The sequence below is a fragment of the Chlorocebus sabaeus genome, chromosome 28 (assembly GCF_047675955.1).
Source record: "Chlorocebus sabaeus isolate Y175 chromosome 28, mChlSab1.0.hap1, whole genome shotgun sequence".
Classification (NCBI taxonomy): Eukaryota; Metazoa; Chordata; class Mammalia; order Primates; family Cercopithecidae; genus Chlorocebus; species Chlorocebus sabaeus.
In genome coordinates this window covers 13,050,237-13,063,720 of record NC_132931.1, presented here as the reverse complement: position 1 = coordinate 13,063,720, position 13,484 = coordinate 13,050,237, and the positions used below count along the sequence as shown (strand labels likewise).

At 40.9% G+C, this 13,484-nt stretch overlaps 2 protein-coding genes across 5 annotated transcripts in view; one reads left to right on the top strand and one right to left on the bottom strand.

Annotated features, from left to right (window-relative positions):
- The window catches only part of ZSCAN25 (zinc finger and SCAN domain containing 25), a 94,768-nt gene that overhangs the window by 60,618 nt on the left and 20,666 nt on the right, over window positions 1-13,484 (top strand). For 2 of the 3 annotated variants that reach the window (XR_005237932.2, XR_005237931.2), the window contains exon 7: window positions 8,268-8,367. The gene's annotated coding sequence lies outside the window, so the exon portion shown is untranslated. Of the gene's footprint in view, window positions 1-8,267; window positions 8,368-13,484 lie in introns of those variants that run through there. The other variant, XR_012091714.1, reaches the window with a different exon arrangement.
- CYP3A5 (cytochrome P450 family 3 subfamily A member 5) overlaps window positions 1-13,484 on the bottom strand; it is a 44,369-nt gene that overhangs the window by 24,630 nt on the left and 6,255 nt on the right. Inside the window, exon 1 of one of the 2 annotated variants that reach the window (XM_008018616.3) lies at window positions 933-1,136. The exons of the other annotated variant lie outside the window; for it this stretch is intronic. Coding sequence (XP_008016807.1) covers window positions 933-1,003 — 71 coding nt within the window. The 5' untranslated portion in view covers window positions 1,004-1,136. Of the gene's footprint in view, window positions 1-932; window positions 1,137-13,484 lie in introns of those variants that run through there. 2 annotated transcript variants of the gene reach the window in all.

Sequence of the window (13,484 nt, the reverse complement as noted above, 5' to 3'; positions counted from 1 at the left end):
TAACTCTTCTCTCCACCTGCTCTAGGATGCCAGGAATCCCACCAGTGAGAGGGTTCATCCTCCTGTACTGTAACATAAAGGTGAAAACATGTACAATCCAAATTGGCTTTCATGGCTCCTGCCTTTTCAGGCTGCTAGCAGATTCCCATTAGGTGAGAAACAAAGCTGTATATTAATCCTAGCCTCCCAGAAACCAGAGGAAAAAGATTAAAGCAAAGAATAAATCTTCAGAACTTCCTCCAAGTCTCCTTTGCCCTAGAGATTAATCATTGCAAGATGAATAGTTCTGTGTATGACATGGTGGAGGAGTGAGTCATAGGAGGGAGGGGATTTTCAGGGGCATGGCACAGGAAAGAGGGAAGAGCCAAGGGACAGCTTCCCCTGAAGTATTGGTGTTCTCTGGTGCATTATGTAAATGATGTCCTGGGGTGGAAGGCAGGAGAGCAGGAACCACCGGGTTCACAGGGGACAATACATCTACACCCCCTTCCAGCAGACACAGAACCCAGAAAACAAAGATAAAGCGACAAAAACGCAAGCCACTCCCTCCTGCCCCCAGAAGCCCCAGAGCCTGGGAAGGGGATGAGGATCACACTGCCCGTCGTGATCAGTAGTTTGTAATCTGCCTCTGCCATGTTTTCATTGATTAGTCTTTGTGAAATCTAAGGTAATCCGATCATTCCGACTACCAAATGCTGTCCCTAAACCCTCCTAATCACCAAAATTAGAGGGTGGGTAGGAGAAATGCTTACTTATTCATTCATAGATCTGCATAAGATCAATAATAACCTCTCTATGTTTGTAGCGTCCAACAATTGTACTACTTCTCCTTGAACATCTCTTTTGATCTTCTAAGCAGATAAGGGAAAAGGGGCCCGATTAGCACCCCAAGTCCAAGGAAACAGAGGAGAGGAGCCTGGACAGTTACTCACAGATAGAGGAGCACCAGGCTGACAGCCAGGAGAAGCCAGGTTTCCACGGCCAAATTTGGGATGAGGTCCATCGCCACTTTCCTTCTTCAACTGTCTCCTCTGAGTCTTCCTTTTAGCTGCGTGCTGCTGTTTGCTGGACTGTGTTCCTGGAGCTTCCCTGCCCTGCACAGCAGTCTGCAGGCAAGCTGCTGAAATATTTATGTGCTGGAGAAGGAGGCGGGGCTGCAGCTCCAGCCAATAGCAAAGACTCACACACACCCCTTTGCTGACCTCTTTTGAGTTCATGTTCTATGAGGAATCATAAAAAACTTAATCAGTGTTAGTGGGGAGTCCAAGGGTTCTGAGTTCTTATCAGAAACTCAAGCAGAGCCATTGGCATGAAATCTGTTAACTCTCCTCTCACCTGCCCTTGTTTCCATGGCCGCCCTCATTCCAGAATAATTGAAATCCATCCTCACAAGCCACACCTACAGATCTTTACCCATGCAATTCCCTCTGCCTGGAGTGTACCTGTGCCCTCTAGATGACTCCTACATGTCCTTCCATGTCCAGCCAGACAGACCCCTTCTGTTAAAATCTTTCCTTACCAACCTCCTCACACAGATGTAACCATTTCCTCCTCTGGGTGCCTCCTATCCCCCTCACACAGTCCCATTGTCCTCTTTCCTCTCTGCCACCATTGTGGTTTTCTGTGCCTGTTTCCCTCAGCAGAGGTGAGCTCCTCAAGGGCACAGTCTGGTATTATTTACTGTCATGACCCTGGTCCCTAGCAGGGTACTGTACACACGGTGGGTAACCAGGAATGTTGGTGGAGTTGACTTGGGTGAGATTGCTGGGCCCCCGTGTGTCATCCCCTCTGACTCTGTGGTGATAGCAATAGACTAATGGTTACTTGGGACTCAAATGCAGCCAGTACTGTGTCCCAACCCACAACATTGGTCTTGTTCTGCAAAGGAAAATAATAGGAGGCATGTTCTGCCACTTAATTCCTCATAAGGTAACATAACATGAAGAGACTTACCTGTTGAGAGTTGTACTGAATGTGTCAAGGAAGATACTGTGTATCAGAAGAACACCCAACCACCTTGTGCCTCTCATCTGTTCATTCCTGTATTAAAGCATTCATCACGTATTTTAAAAGCTGTGCTCCCAGTACTTAGGGTACAAAATTGACTAAGGCCCAGACATTAGCTCAATTGTTTTGATTTGTAGATTCCACAAGTAAGTGAGAACGTACAATGTCTGTGTTTCTGTGCCTGGCTTATTCACTTAACATGATGACCTCCAGTTCCATCCATATTTTTACAGATAACAGGATCTCATGCTTTTTTAATGGCTGAATTGTACTCCATTGTGTATAATTGGAGTACTTTCTTTATCCATTTATCTGTTGATGGACACTTAGGTTGCTTCCAAATCTTGGCATTTGTGAATAGTGGCTATTTTTTACATGGGAGTGACAATATCTCTTCAATATACGGATTTCTTTTCTTCCAGGTATATATCCAGCATGGGGATTTCTGGATATTATGGTAGCTCTATTTTAATGTTTTGAGGAACCTCCAAATTGTTCTCTATAGTGGTTGTACTAATTTACACCAACAGTGTACAAGGGTTCCCTTTTCTCCACATTCTTGCTGGCATTTGTTGCTGCCTGTCTTTTGGATAAAATTATTGTAGATCTTTCCTTATTTTGGATTTTAAAGTTTGATTTCTTTCTCTTTTGGCCCAGTTATGCTTGGGATCAAACAGTTTTGGTAACACAAAAAACCAGCTCTTGCTCCAGTTTGACAATAAAATTGTGTTCTAAGTTAAACAAATAAACAAACAAACAAACAAAATTTTAGCTGGGGTGAGATGATATCTCATTGTAGTTTTGATTTGCATTTCTCTAATGATCAATGATGTTCAGCACCTTATCATATGCCTATGTGGCATTTGTATGTCTTCTTTTGAGAAATGTCTATTCAAATCTTTTGCCCATTTTTTGATTGGATTATTAGATTTTCCCCTACAGAGTTGTTTGAGCGCTTTATGTATTCTGGCTATTAATCTGTTGTCAGAGTGTTTAGTTTGAAAATATTTTCTCCCATTCTGTGGTTTGTGTGTTCACTTTGTTGATTGCTTTCTTTGCAGCACAGAAGCTTTTTAACTTGATCTGATTCCATTTGTCCATTTTTGCTGTGGTTGCCTGTGCTTGTGGGGTAGTTTTTCAGAAAGTTGTGCCCAGACCAGTATCCTGAAGAGTTTCCACAATGTTTTCTTGTAGCAGTTTCATCATTTGAGGTCTTAGATTTCAGTCTTTTTTTTTTTTTTTTTTTTTTTTTTTGAGACAGAGCCTCACTCTCTTGCCCAGGCTGGGGTGCATTGTCATGATCTTGGCTCACTGCCACCTGCACCTCTTGGGTCCAAGTGATTCTCCTACCTCAGCCTTCTGCGTAGCTGGGACTACAGGCATGCACCAGAATGCCCAGCTAACTCTTGTATTTTTTGGTAGACATGGGGTTTCACCATTGTGGCCAGGCTGGTCTTGAACTCCTGACCTCAAGTGATACACTGGCCTTAGCCTCTCAAAATGCTGGGATTTCAGGCATGAGCCACTGCGCTCAGCCAGATTTCAGTCTTTCATCCACCTTGATTTGATTTTTGTGTTTGGTGAGATATAGGGGTCTAGTTTCATTCTTTTGCATATTAATATCCAGCTTTCCCAGCACCAGAAGAGACCGTCTTTTCCCGTGTATGTTCTTGACAACATTGTGGAAAATGAGTTCACTGTAGGTGTGTGGAATTGTTTCTGGGTTCTCTATTCTATTTCATTGGTCTATGTGTCTGTTTTTATACAAATACCATGCTGTTTTGGTTATTATACCTCTGTGGTGTAATTTGAAGTCAGGTAATATGATTCCTCCAGTTTTGTTCTTTTTGCTGAAGATAGCTTTGGCTATTCTGGGTCTCTTGTGGTTCCATACAAATTTTAGAATTTTCTTTTCTATTTCTTTGAAGAATGTCATTGGTATTTTGAGAGACTGCATTGAATCTGTATATTGCTTTGGGTAGTGTGGACATTTTTAACAATATTAATGCTTACAATATATAAGCATGGAATATCCTTCTTTTTTGTGTCTTTTCAATTTCTTTCATCAGTGTTTTACAGTATTCATTGTAGACATCTTTCTCTTCTTTGATTAAATTTATTCCTAGGTATTTAATTTTATTTGGGGTTATTGTAAATGGGATTATATTTTTTATTTTTGCCAGATTGTTCACTGTTGGCATGCAGAAATGCTACTGGGTTTTGTATGTTGATTTTGTATCCAGCAACATTAGTGAATTTGTTTATTAGATCTAATAGTTCTTTGGTGGAGTCTTTAAGTGTTTCCATATATCATTTGGAAATCATTTTCAAATATCATTTCCAAACATTACTTGGAAATCATTTGAACATTTTCTGGCTTCCTGGCACAAAATATATCCTAGGCTTATCTTGAACATTCTTAATCTTGGCCCTGGAATTAGCCATTTCTCTAAGGAACTCTGGTTCCTTTCAGTGGAAAATGGTATTCATAAGCCAAGATCGGGGCACTAAATGTACTCATTGCTATTGAAATGTCATTGTTTCAACTAGCCCTATCAGTGGAGAGAACCAGGAAATATATGTTTTTTGTATACACACACAAACACATACATACATTTATGTCTGTCTAATGACCTTGTCAACTATCTGTTATCTTTCTATCACCTATCTAACCATTTATCTATCTAGAAGGATATGAAAATACATGGATACATCCATTTTAATCTAATTTCATAGGATTCATGCTAGTTTTCTCCCTTTCTGAATCCATGACTCTTTTCTGCAAAAGTGACACACCTGGCTTCCAGTATATTTACTTATTTGATCAATCCCCTTTATGTAGTGAAACCTCACCCATCCCTTCCCACTCATGGATGCCCTCCTCACCTCACGTGGGTTCTCCATGCCCTATTTAGGCTCTGGCTGCTCTTGCAGGCTACACCTCTGTGTCGACCCTTTCTCTGCTTGCTTGGACTCCCACACACAGGCCACGCTGTCTCTCCATATGAACACCTACTTGGTCCTCACCCTACTTGGTCTCTGACTTGGAGCCATCATGACTCTCTCTTCTCTACCTTAATGTGTGGCCACCATCTAGCTGCCACCCACCTAATGACTTTAGGGCTAAATTATTTAAGAAGGGAAAGTAAAGGAAGGAGTAGGAAAAGAAAAGGAATCAGTGCATTTAGCCTGTTGCCCAATCGACTGACCAATCGACTATTTTTTATTAAGTGTTCATTGCATTAAGAGAGTTGGGAGTTGAGAATGGAATGCAAGAGGTGTAAGAAAACATGTTTCTTGTCTCCCAGAAATATCAGGGGAGATGGCTTGAAAATATTAAATCAAAACTAATAATGTAATAAGGAATGCAGTTGTATGTTACAAAATATATGTGCTTCAAAAAGACGTAATTTGTTTTTTTTTTTTTTTTTTTTTTTTTGAGATGGAATCTCACTCTGTCACCCAGGCTGGAGTGTAATGGTGCTATCTTGGCTCGCTGCAACCTCTGCCTCCCAGGTTCAAGTGATTCTCCTGCCTCAGCCTCCTAGGTAGCTGAGATTATAGGTGCATGCCACCACACCTAGCTAGTTTTTGTAGTTTTAGTAGAGATGCGGTCTCACCATGTTGGTCAGGCTGATCTCGAACTCCTGACCTCAGGTGATCTGTCCATCTCGGTCTCCCAGAGTTCTGGGATTACAGTCATGAGCCACTGTGCTCAGTCAAAAAAGGCATAATTAAACTAGGAATATTCTTTCTAAACAATGGGCAAAGTCACAGTGCATTAACTCTCACCTGTGTTGATAATCACACTGGAGCTCTGACAAAGACCCCACATCAGCAGTGACTACAATGATCCAAATATTTACTTGTTGGTTTTCAGTCATTCAGTTCTATAGATTTCTCCTTAATGTGCAGGAAAGTATCTGATGATACGCTTGTTAAGAGGTTTTTATTGATTTTTTTTAACATAAAATGTATTATAGAATACTCCAGATAAAACAGGTGATATAAACGTCACTGTTAGAGCCATCAAAATAATTCTTATTTTCATTAATAACTGTGGATGAAATTATTGATAAATGTTGATTCTCTTATCAGAGCTCAGGAGTAGTTAATGGTGCTAACTAGGGGTGGCTGAGATTGTCCTGTGACAAACAAAGAAGCCAAATCTACTACCCCAGCACTGATTTAGTCACCTCCTTTATATTCCCAAGTATAACACTCTACACAGACAGTGAGAGAGCTCAATGCGTGTACAGAATCCCTGGTTATTTGTGCAGTACGTTGGATGAAGCCCGTCTTCATTTCAGAGTACTATTCACAAAGTAATTTGAGGTCTCTGGTGTTCTGGGGCACAGCTTTCTTGAAGAGCAAAGTGGAAGTCCTTAGGGAAATTCAGGCTCCACTTTCGGTCCCATCCTTTGACTCAATGTTTAGAATAATGGGTTTTTCTGGTTGAAGAAGTCCTCCAAAGCGTAATTTCAGCGGGATCTGCAACAGTTAAAAAAGCATATTGAGAAGCATTAAATAAAGCAAAAGTAGAAAGTATAGCATCAAAGTAAAAAAAAAAAAAATCCATTACTGACTATGCACATAGTTGGTGACCATTACAAATTATGTGCAAATTCAGGGAGGTAAAGCAAGACAAAGATGTTCCAAGGAAAATATGAGGAGGATTTCATATCAGTTTTGAAATAATTCTCCTTCGCTACAAAGATCGATAACAAGGGTGACGCCACACCAAAGTTGGAAAGGCAGTTGCTGGGCAGGTGCCCTTGCAGAAATATTTTTGTGAAAGGTTGGGATTGCCTTTGTGTAAGCTTGTGGTTTCGCAAAGCGTTTGTGACAGTTGTGTTATCAGGCACAGAGACATGGGAATCCCCTCTTCATAGCCTGCTTTATTTGTCAGGATTTTTAAACACACACGCTGACACACACACAAACACACACACACACACAGAAACACACACGTGACATCATTTTGGTCCTGACAACATCCACATTTGCTATTGTAAAACTTTTTGAGGTCTTCAGTCTAAACTAGGCTGGGAGCATTGTGGTTACCACTTTTCTCCAGGCTTTGGTGGCCCAGGGACTCTCAGCATCACGTTCTTTCCAGTGTCTCCCTATTCCCTTCTTTTATTCTTCCTTAGGTGCCCTTTTATCACATGCATTTTCTCAGACCCTCTAATATGTCTTCATAAATGCATGGCATTATCTCCTTCCCACATGAATACACTTTCAATTAAAAGCCAAAACTCTTTCATAGAGACTTTGGATTTAACATGCTTTTGAAAGAAGGGTTGAGAGATATAGAGAAACAGAATGGGAAGCCATTTATGCTCTGCTGTTCTGTTTTTTTGTTCTGTTTTGTTTTGTTTTTTAGCTTTCTCTGCAAGTGTGGAATTTTTCTTTCTGTTATTAAATTAAGACTTTTTAATGCAAGGATATATGAGTATTTCTTTGTCTGTATCTTTTTGCTGTATTTGAAGAAATGCCGAATATTCTTAAACCATTGTGTTCCCTGGTGGGCTGATGGACTGTGATTTTATAAGGTGTCCTCAGCCAACTGCAGCAGCTGTTCCCTGTCAGAGGGCCTAGAGGTTTGGCGAGAGCAGTGGAAGAGGTGCAGTGTTGTGTTCGTTCACTAGAAGCAAGAGGGAGAAGGTTTTGCCTCTTTGTACTTCATCGTCTCTCAAGTCCTCAGCAACCACAATGCTGGCTGCGGGGTGCTGTGGAGCTGGCACAGCCCACACAGGCAACACGACTGAGCAGAAAGAACACACAGCTCTGGATGTCCATGGGCCCCACAGCAACTGCTCTTACAATATTTAGTCCTTGTGAGCATTTGATGATTTACTTGCCTTCAACTTTTCACGGACCTAATATTCTCTTGGATAATGAAGTATTTTAAACATATAAAACATTATAGAGAATGGCATAGGAAATACCCATGTATGCACCACCGTGCTTAACAAACGCTCTCCCTTCGTTTCTAACATTGATCTCTTTGAAGAGCTCTTTGGTCTTTCAATGTCTCTTCCCTGTTTGGCCCACATTACCCTTCATCGTATGAAGACTTGAATGACTCCTATGTCAGACTCTTGCTCTGTGTCACACCCTAATGAACTAGAACCTAAGATTGTTACGCATTGCACAACTCGGGGATGACGTCAGCATCAAAGTCTGGCTTCCTGGGTTTGGCTCCAGCTGTAGAATAAGGCTGTTGATGTTTAATCAACTCTGTTTTTTCCACACAGGTTTTATGAGGGTCAACAACCTGTGCTGGCTGTCACAGATCCCAACATGACCAAAACAGTGCTAGTGAAAGAATGTTATTCTGTCTTCACAAACCGGAGGGTAAGCATCCAGTTTTTGAAATTAAAATACTCATTGATTGATTAAATTTTTATTTTAAAATTCTTATGTATCCATAGACAGTTACCTAAAAAAAATGTCAGGAAGTTTCCATGTACACTTCATACTGTCCCACCTAATGGTAACATCGTGCAATCGTGCATAACTATAAATACGGTATATCCATGTTATGATAGTACAGGAAATTGACGTTGATACTGCTGACAGAGCTTATTCAGATTTCACCAGTTTTATGTGCCCTCATTTGTGTGTGTGTGTGTGTGTGTAGTTCTGTGCAAATTTATCACATTCATAGATTTGCGCAACAACCAGCATGATCAAGAGGCAGACCCATTCCATCACCATGTGGCTCCCTCCTGCTATACTAGAGTCACAAGTCTTTTTCTCTGACAGGGTCTGTATCAGAGCAAACTTTTTTTTTTTTTTGAGGAGGTCAGCATATTAATATTTCCATTTCTGGATTTTGCTTTTGGTGTCAAGTTTGAAAGTTCTTTACCTAGCCCTCCTTCCTATATTGCTGTTTTTTCTTCTTTTTCTTTATTTATTATACTTTAAATTCTAGAGTACATGTGCACAGTGTGCAGGTTTGTTACATAGGTATACACGTGCCATGTTGGTTTGCTGCACCCATCAACTCGTCATTTACATTAGGTATTTCTCCTTCCCCAGCCCCACACTCCCCAACAGGCCCCGGGGTGTAATGTTCCCCATCCTGTGTCCAAGTGTTCTCATACCTAGTTTACTGAGCGTTTTTAGCATGAAGGACTGTTGAATTTTGTCAAAGGCCTTTTCTACGTCTATTGAGATAATCATGTGGTTTTTGTTGTTGGTTCTGTTTATGTGATGGATTACATTTATTGATTTGTATATGTTGAACCAGCCTTGCATCCCAGGGATGAAGCTGACTTGATCGTGGTGGATAAGCTTTTTGATGTGCTGCTGGATTTGGTTTGCCAGTATTTTATTGAGGATTTTCACATCCATGTTCATCAGGGATATTGGCCTAAAATTCTCTTCTTTCGTTGTGTCTCTGCCAGGCTTTGGTATCAGGATGATGCTGGCCTCATAAAATGAGTTAGGGAGGATTCCCTCTTTTTCTATTCATTGAAATAGTTTTAGAAGGAATGATACCAGCTCCTCTTTGTACCTCTGGTAGAATTCGACTGTGAATCCATCTGGTCCTGGACATTTTTTGGTTGGTTGGCTATTAATTATTGCCTCAATTTAAGAACTTTGTTATTGGTCTATTCAGAGATTCAACTTCTTCCTGGTTTATTCTTGGGAGAATGTATGCGTCCAGGAATTTATCCATTCCTTCTAGATTTTCTAATTTACTTGCATAGAGGTGTTTATAGTATTCTCTGATGGTATTTCTGTGGGATAGGTGGTAATATCCCCTTTGTCATTTTTTATTGCATCTATTTGATTCTTCTCTCTTTTCTTCTTTATTAGTCCTGCTAGCTGTCTATTTTGTTGATCTTTTCAAAAAACCAGCTCCTGGATTCATTGATTTTTTTGAAGGGTTTTTGTGTCTCTATCTTCTTCAGTTCTGTGCTGATCTTAGTTATTTCTTGCTTTCTGCTAGCTTTTGAATGTGTTTGCTCTTGCTTCTCTAGTTCTTTTAATTGTGATGTTAGGGTGTTGATTTTAGATCTTTCCTGCTTTCTCTTGTGGGCCTTTATAAATGCTATAAATTTCCCTTTACACACTGCTTTAAATGTGTCCCAGAGACTTTGGTACTTTGTTCTCATTGGTTTCAAAGAACATCTTTATTTCTGCCCTCATTTTGTTATTTACCCAGTAGTCATTCAGGAGCAGGTTGTTCAATTTCCACGTAGTTGTGTGGTTTTGAGTGATTTTCTTAGTCCTGAGTTCTTATTTGATTGCACTGTGGTCTGAGAGATGGTTGGTTAAAATTTCTGTTCTTTTACATTTGCTGAGGAGTGTTTTACTACCAATTATGTGGTCAATTTTAGACTATGTGCAATGTGGTGCTGAGAAGAATGTATATTCTGTTGATTTGGGGTGGAGAGTTCTGTAGATATCTGTTAGGTCTGTTTGGTCCAGAGTTGAGTTCAAGTCCTGGATATCCTTGTTAACCTTCTGTCTCATTGATCTGTCTAATATTGACAGTGGGGTGTTAAAGCCTCCCATTATTACTGTGTGGGAGCCTAAGTCTCTTTCTAGGTCTCTAATGACTTGCTTTATTAATCTGGGTGCTCCTGTATTGGGTGCATATATATTTAGGATAGTTAGCTCTAATTGTTGAATTGATCCATTTATCATTATGTAGTGGCCTTGTCTTTTTTGATCTTTGTTGGTTTAAGGTCCATTTTATCAGAGGCTAGGATTGCAACCCCTGCTTTTTTTTTTTTTTTTTTTTTTTTTTTGCTTTCCATTTGCTTGGTAGTTTTTCTTCCATCCTCTTATTTTGAGCCTATGTGCGTCTTTGCACGTGAGGTGGGTCTCCTGAATACAGCACACCAATGGGTCTTCACTCTTTATCCAATTTGTCAGTCTGTGTCTTTTAATTGGGGCATTTTGCCCATTTACATTTAAGGTTAATATTGTTATGTGTGAATTTGATCCTGCAGTTATGATGTTAGCTGGTTATTTTGTCCTTTAATTGATGCAGCTTCTTCATAGCATCGATGGCCTTTACCATCTGGCAAGTTTTTGCAGTGGCTGTTAGCAGTTGTTTATTTCCATGTTTAGTGCTTCCTTCAGGAGCTCCTGTAAGGCAGGCCTGATGGTGACAGAATCTCTCAGCATTTGCTTGTCTGTGTAAAGGATTTTATTTTTCCCTCACGTATGAAGTGTAGTTTGGCTGGATATGAGATTCTGGGTTGAAAATTCTTTTCTTTAAGTATGTTGAATATTGGCCCCCACTCTCTTCTGGCTTATAGGGTTTCTTCTGAGAGATCTACTATTAGTCTGATGGACTTCCCTTTGTGGGGAAGCCGACCTTTCTCTCTGGCTGCCCTTAACATTTTTTCCTTCATTTCAACCTTGGTGAATCTGACAATTATGTGTCTTGGGGTTGCTCTTTTCGAGGAGTATTTTTGTGGTGTTCTCTGTATTTCCTGAATTTGAATGTTGGCCTGCTTTGCTAGTTTGGGGAAATTCTCTTGGATAATATCCTGAAGAGTGTTTTCCAACTTGGTTCCATTCTCCCCGTCACTTTCTGATACACCAATCAAACGTAGATTTGGTCTTTTCACATAGTCCCATATTTCTTGGAGGCTTTGTTCATTTCTTTTCACTCTTTTTTCTCTAATCTTGTCTTCTCACTTTATTTCATTTACTTGATCTTCAATCACTGATATCCTTTCTTACACTTGACTGAATCGGCTATTGAAGCTTATGCATGTGTCACAAAGTTCTCGTACCATGGTTTTGAGCTCCATCCAGTCATTTAAGGTGTTCTTGACACTGTTTATTTTAGCCACTCATCTAACCTTTTTAAAAGGTTTTTAGCTTCCTTGCGATGGGTTAGAACATGCTTCTTTAGCTCAGAGAAACTTGCTAATAGCAACCTTCTGAAGCCTACTTCTGTCAAATCATCAAACTCATTCTCTGTCTAGTTTTGTTCCCTTGCTGGTGAGGAGCTGCAATCCTTTGGAAGAGAAGAGATGCTCTGTTTTTTGGAATTTTCAGCTTTTTTGCTCTGGTTTCTTCCCATCTTTGTGGTTTTATCTACCTTTGGTCTCTGATGTTGGTGACCTACAAATGGGGTTTTGGTGTGGATGTCCTTTTCATTGATGTTGATGCCATTTCTGTATGTTAGTTTTTCTTCTAACTGTCAGACTCCTCAGCTGCAGGTCTGTTGGAATTTGCTGGAGGTCCTCTCCAGACCCTGTTTGCCTGGGTATTACCTGCAGAGGCTGCAGAACAGTAACTATTTCTGCCTCATCCTTCCTCTGGAAGCTTTGCGCCAGAGGGGCACCCACATGTTTGAAGTGTCTGTCAGCCTCTACTGGGAGGTGTTTCCCAGTCCGGCTACAGGGGGGTGAGGGACACATTTGAGGAGGCAGTCTGTCCATTCTCAGAGCTTGAACACCGTGCTGAGAGAACCACTGCTCTCTTCAGAGCTGTCAGACAGGGACATTTAAATCTGTAGAAGCTGTCTGCTGCATTTTGTTCTACTATGCCCTGCCCCCAGAGGTGGAATCTGCAGAGGCAGTAGGCTTTGCTGAGCTGCGGTGGACTCTGCCCAGTTCGTACTTCCAGGCCTCTTTGTTTACACAGTGAGCTACTCAAGCCTCAGCAATGGCCAACACCCCTCCCCCCGTCAAGCTGTAGCGTCACAGGTCTATCTCAGACTGCTGCACTAGCAGTGAGTAAGGCTCTATGGGTGTGGCACCTGCCGAGCCAGGCACGGGAGGGTATCTCCTGGTCTACCGGTTGCTAAGACTCAGTTGGAAGTGCAGAAATCACCCACCTTCTGCATCAGTCTTGCTGGAAGCTGCAGACCGGAGCTGTTCCTATTCGGCCATCTTGGAAGCGCTCCCTTTGATCAATATTTCAAATGTACTTAACCCTGCCTCTAATCGGGGCTGAAAACAGTTGAATCCAATGAAATCAGACTTGCTGGCAGTTAGAGGAAGCTTATTTAGAGAGGTCATAAGGGAAAGAAGAGAGAACAGAGGAGGTATTTGAAATGGGAAGTTTAAAATCACTCTTGAATTTTCTCAAAGTGTTGTAGATACTGAAAGACTTATCCTTGTGTAAACTAACTAACTCCTTGTCTTTCTGATATCTTTTTGCTTTTTCATGTGTTGTCTCTAAAATCTCATAAATGCCTGAATGATCACCTCTAGGGGCATGTGGGGAAACTGAGGCTGAGGGAAAGTGAGTGAGTGTCAGAAGGGAATGCACAGTCTTTTATCTCTTTGTCCATCATCCTTTTCATTTATTTCATGAGCTCGCTCTGGAATTCTAGCAGAATTAGAAAGTTACAGACATCAGGGACCTCTTTTAGTCTAGCGGATTTAGGTAAGTCTGAGGCATGTTTGTTGAGTGAGAAAAGGAGTGAGTGACAGAATGACAAAGTGGACTCGCTTTCCAGTTTCCCAGCATAACATGGAAGTTCTGAGAAA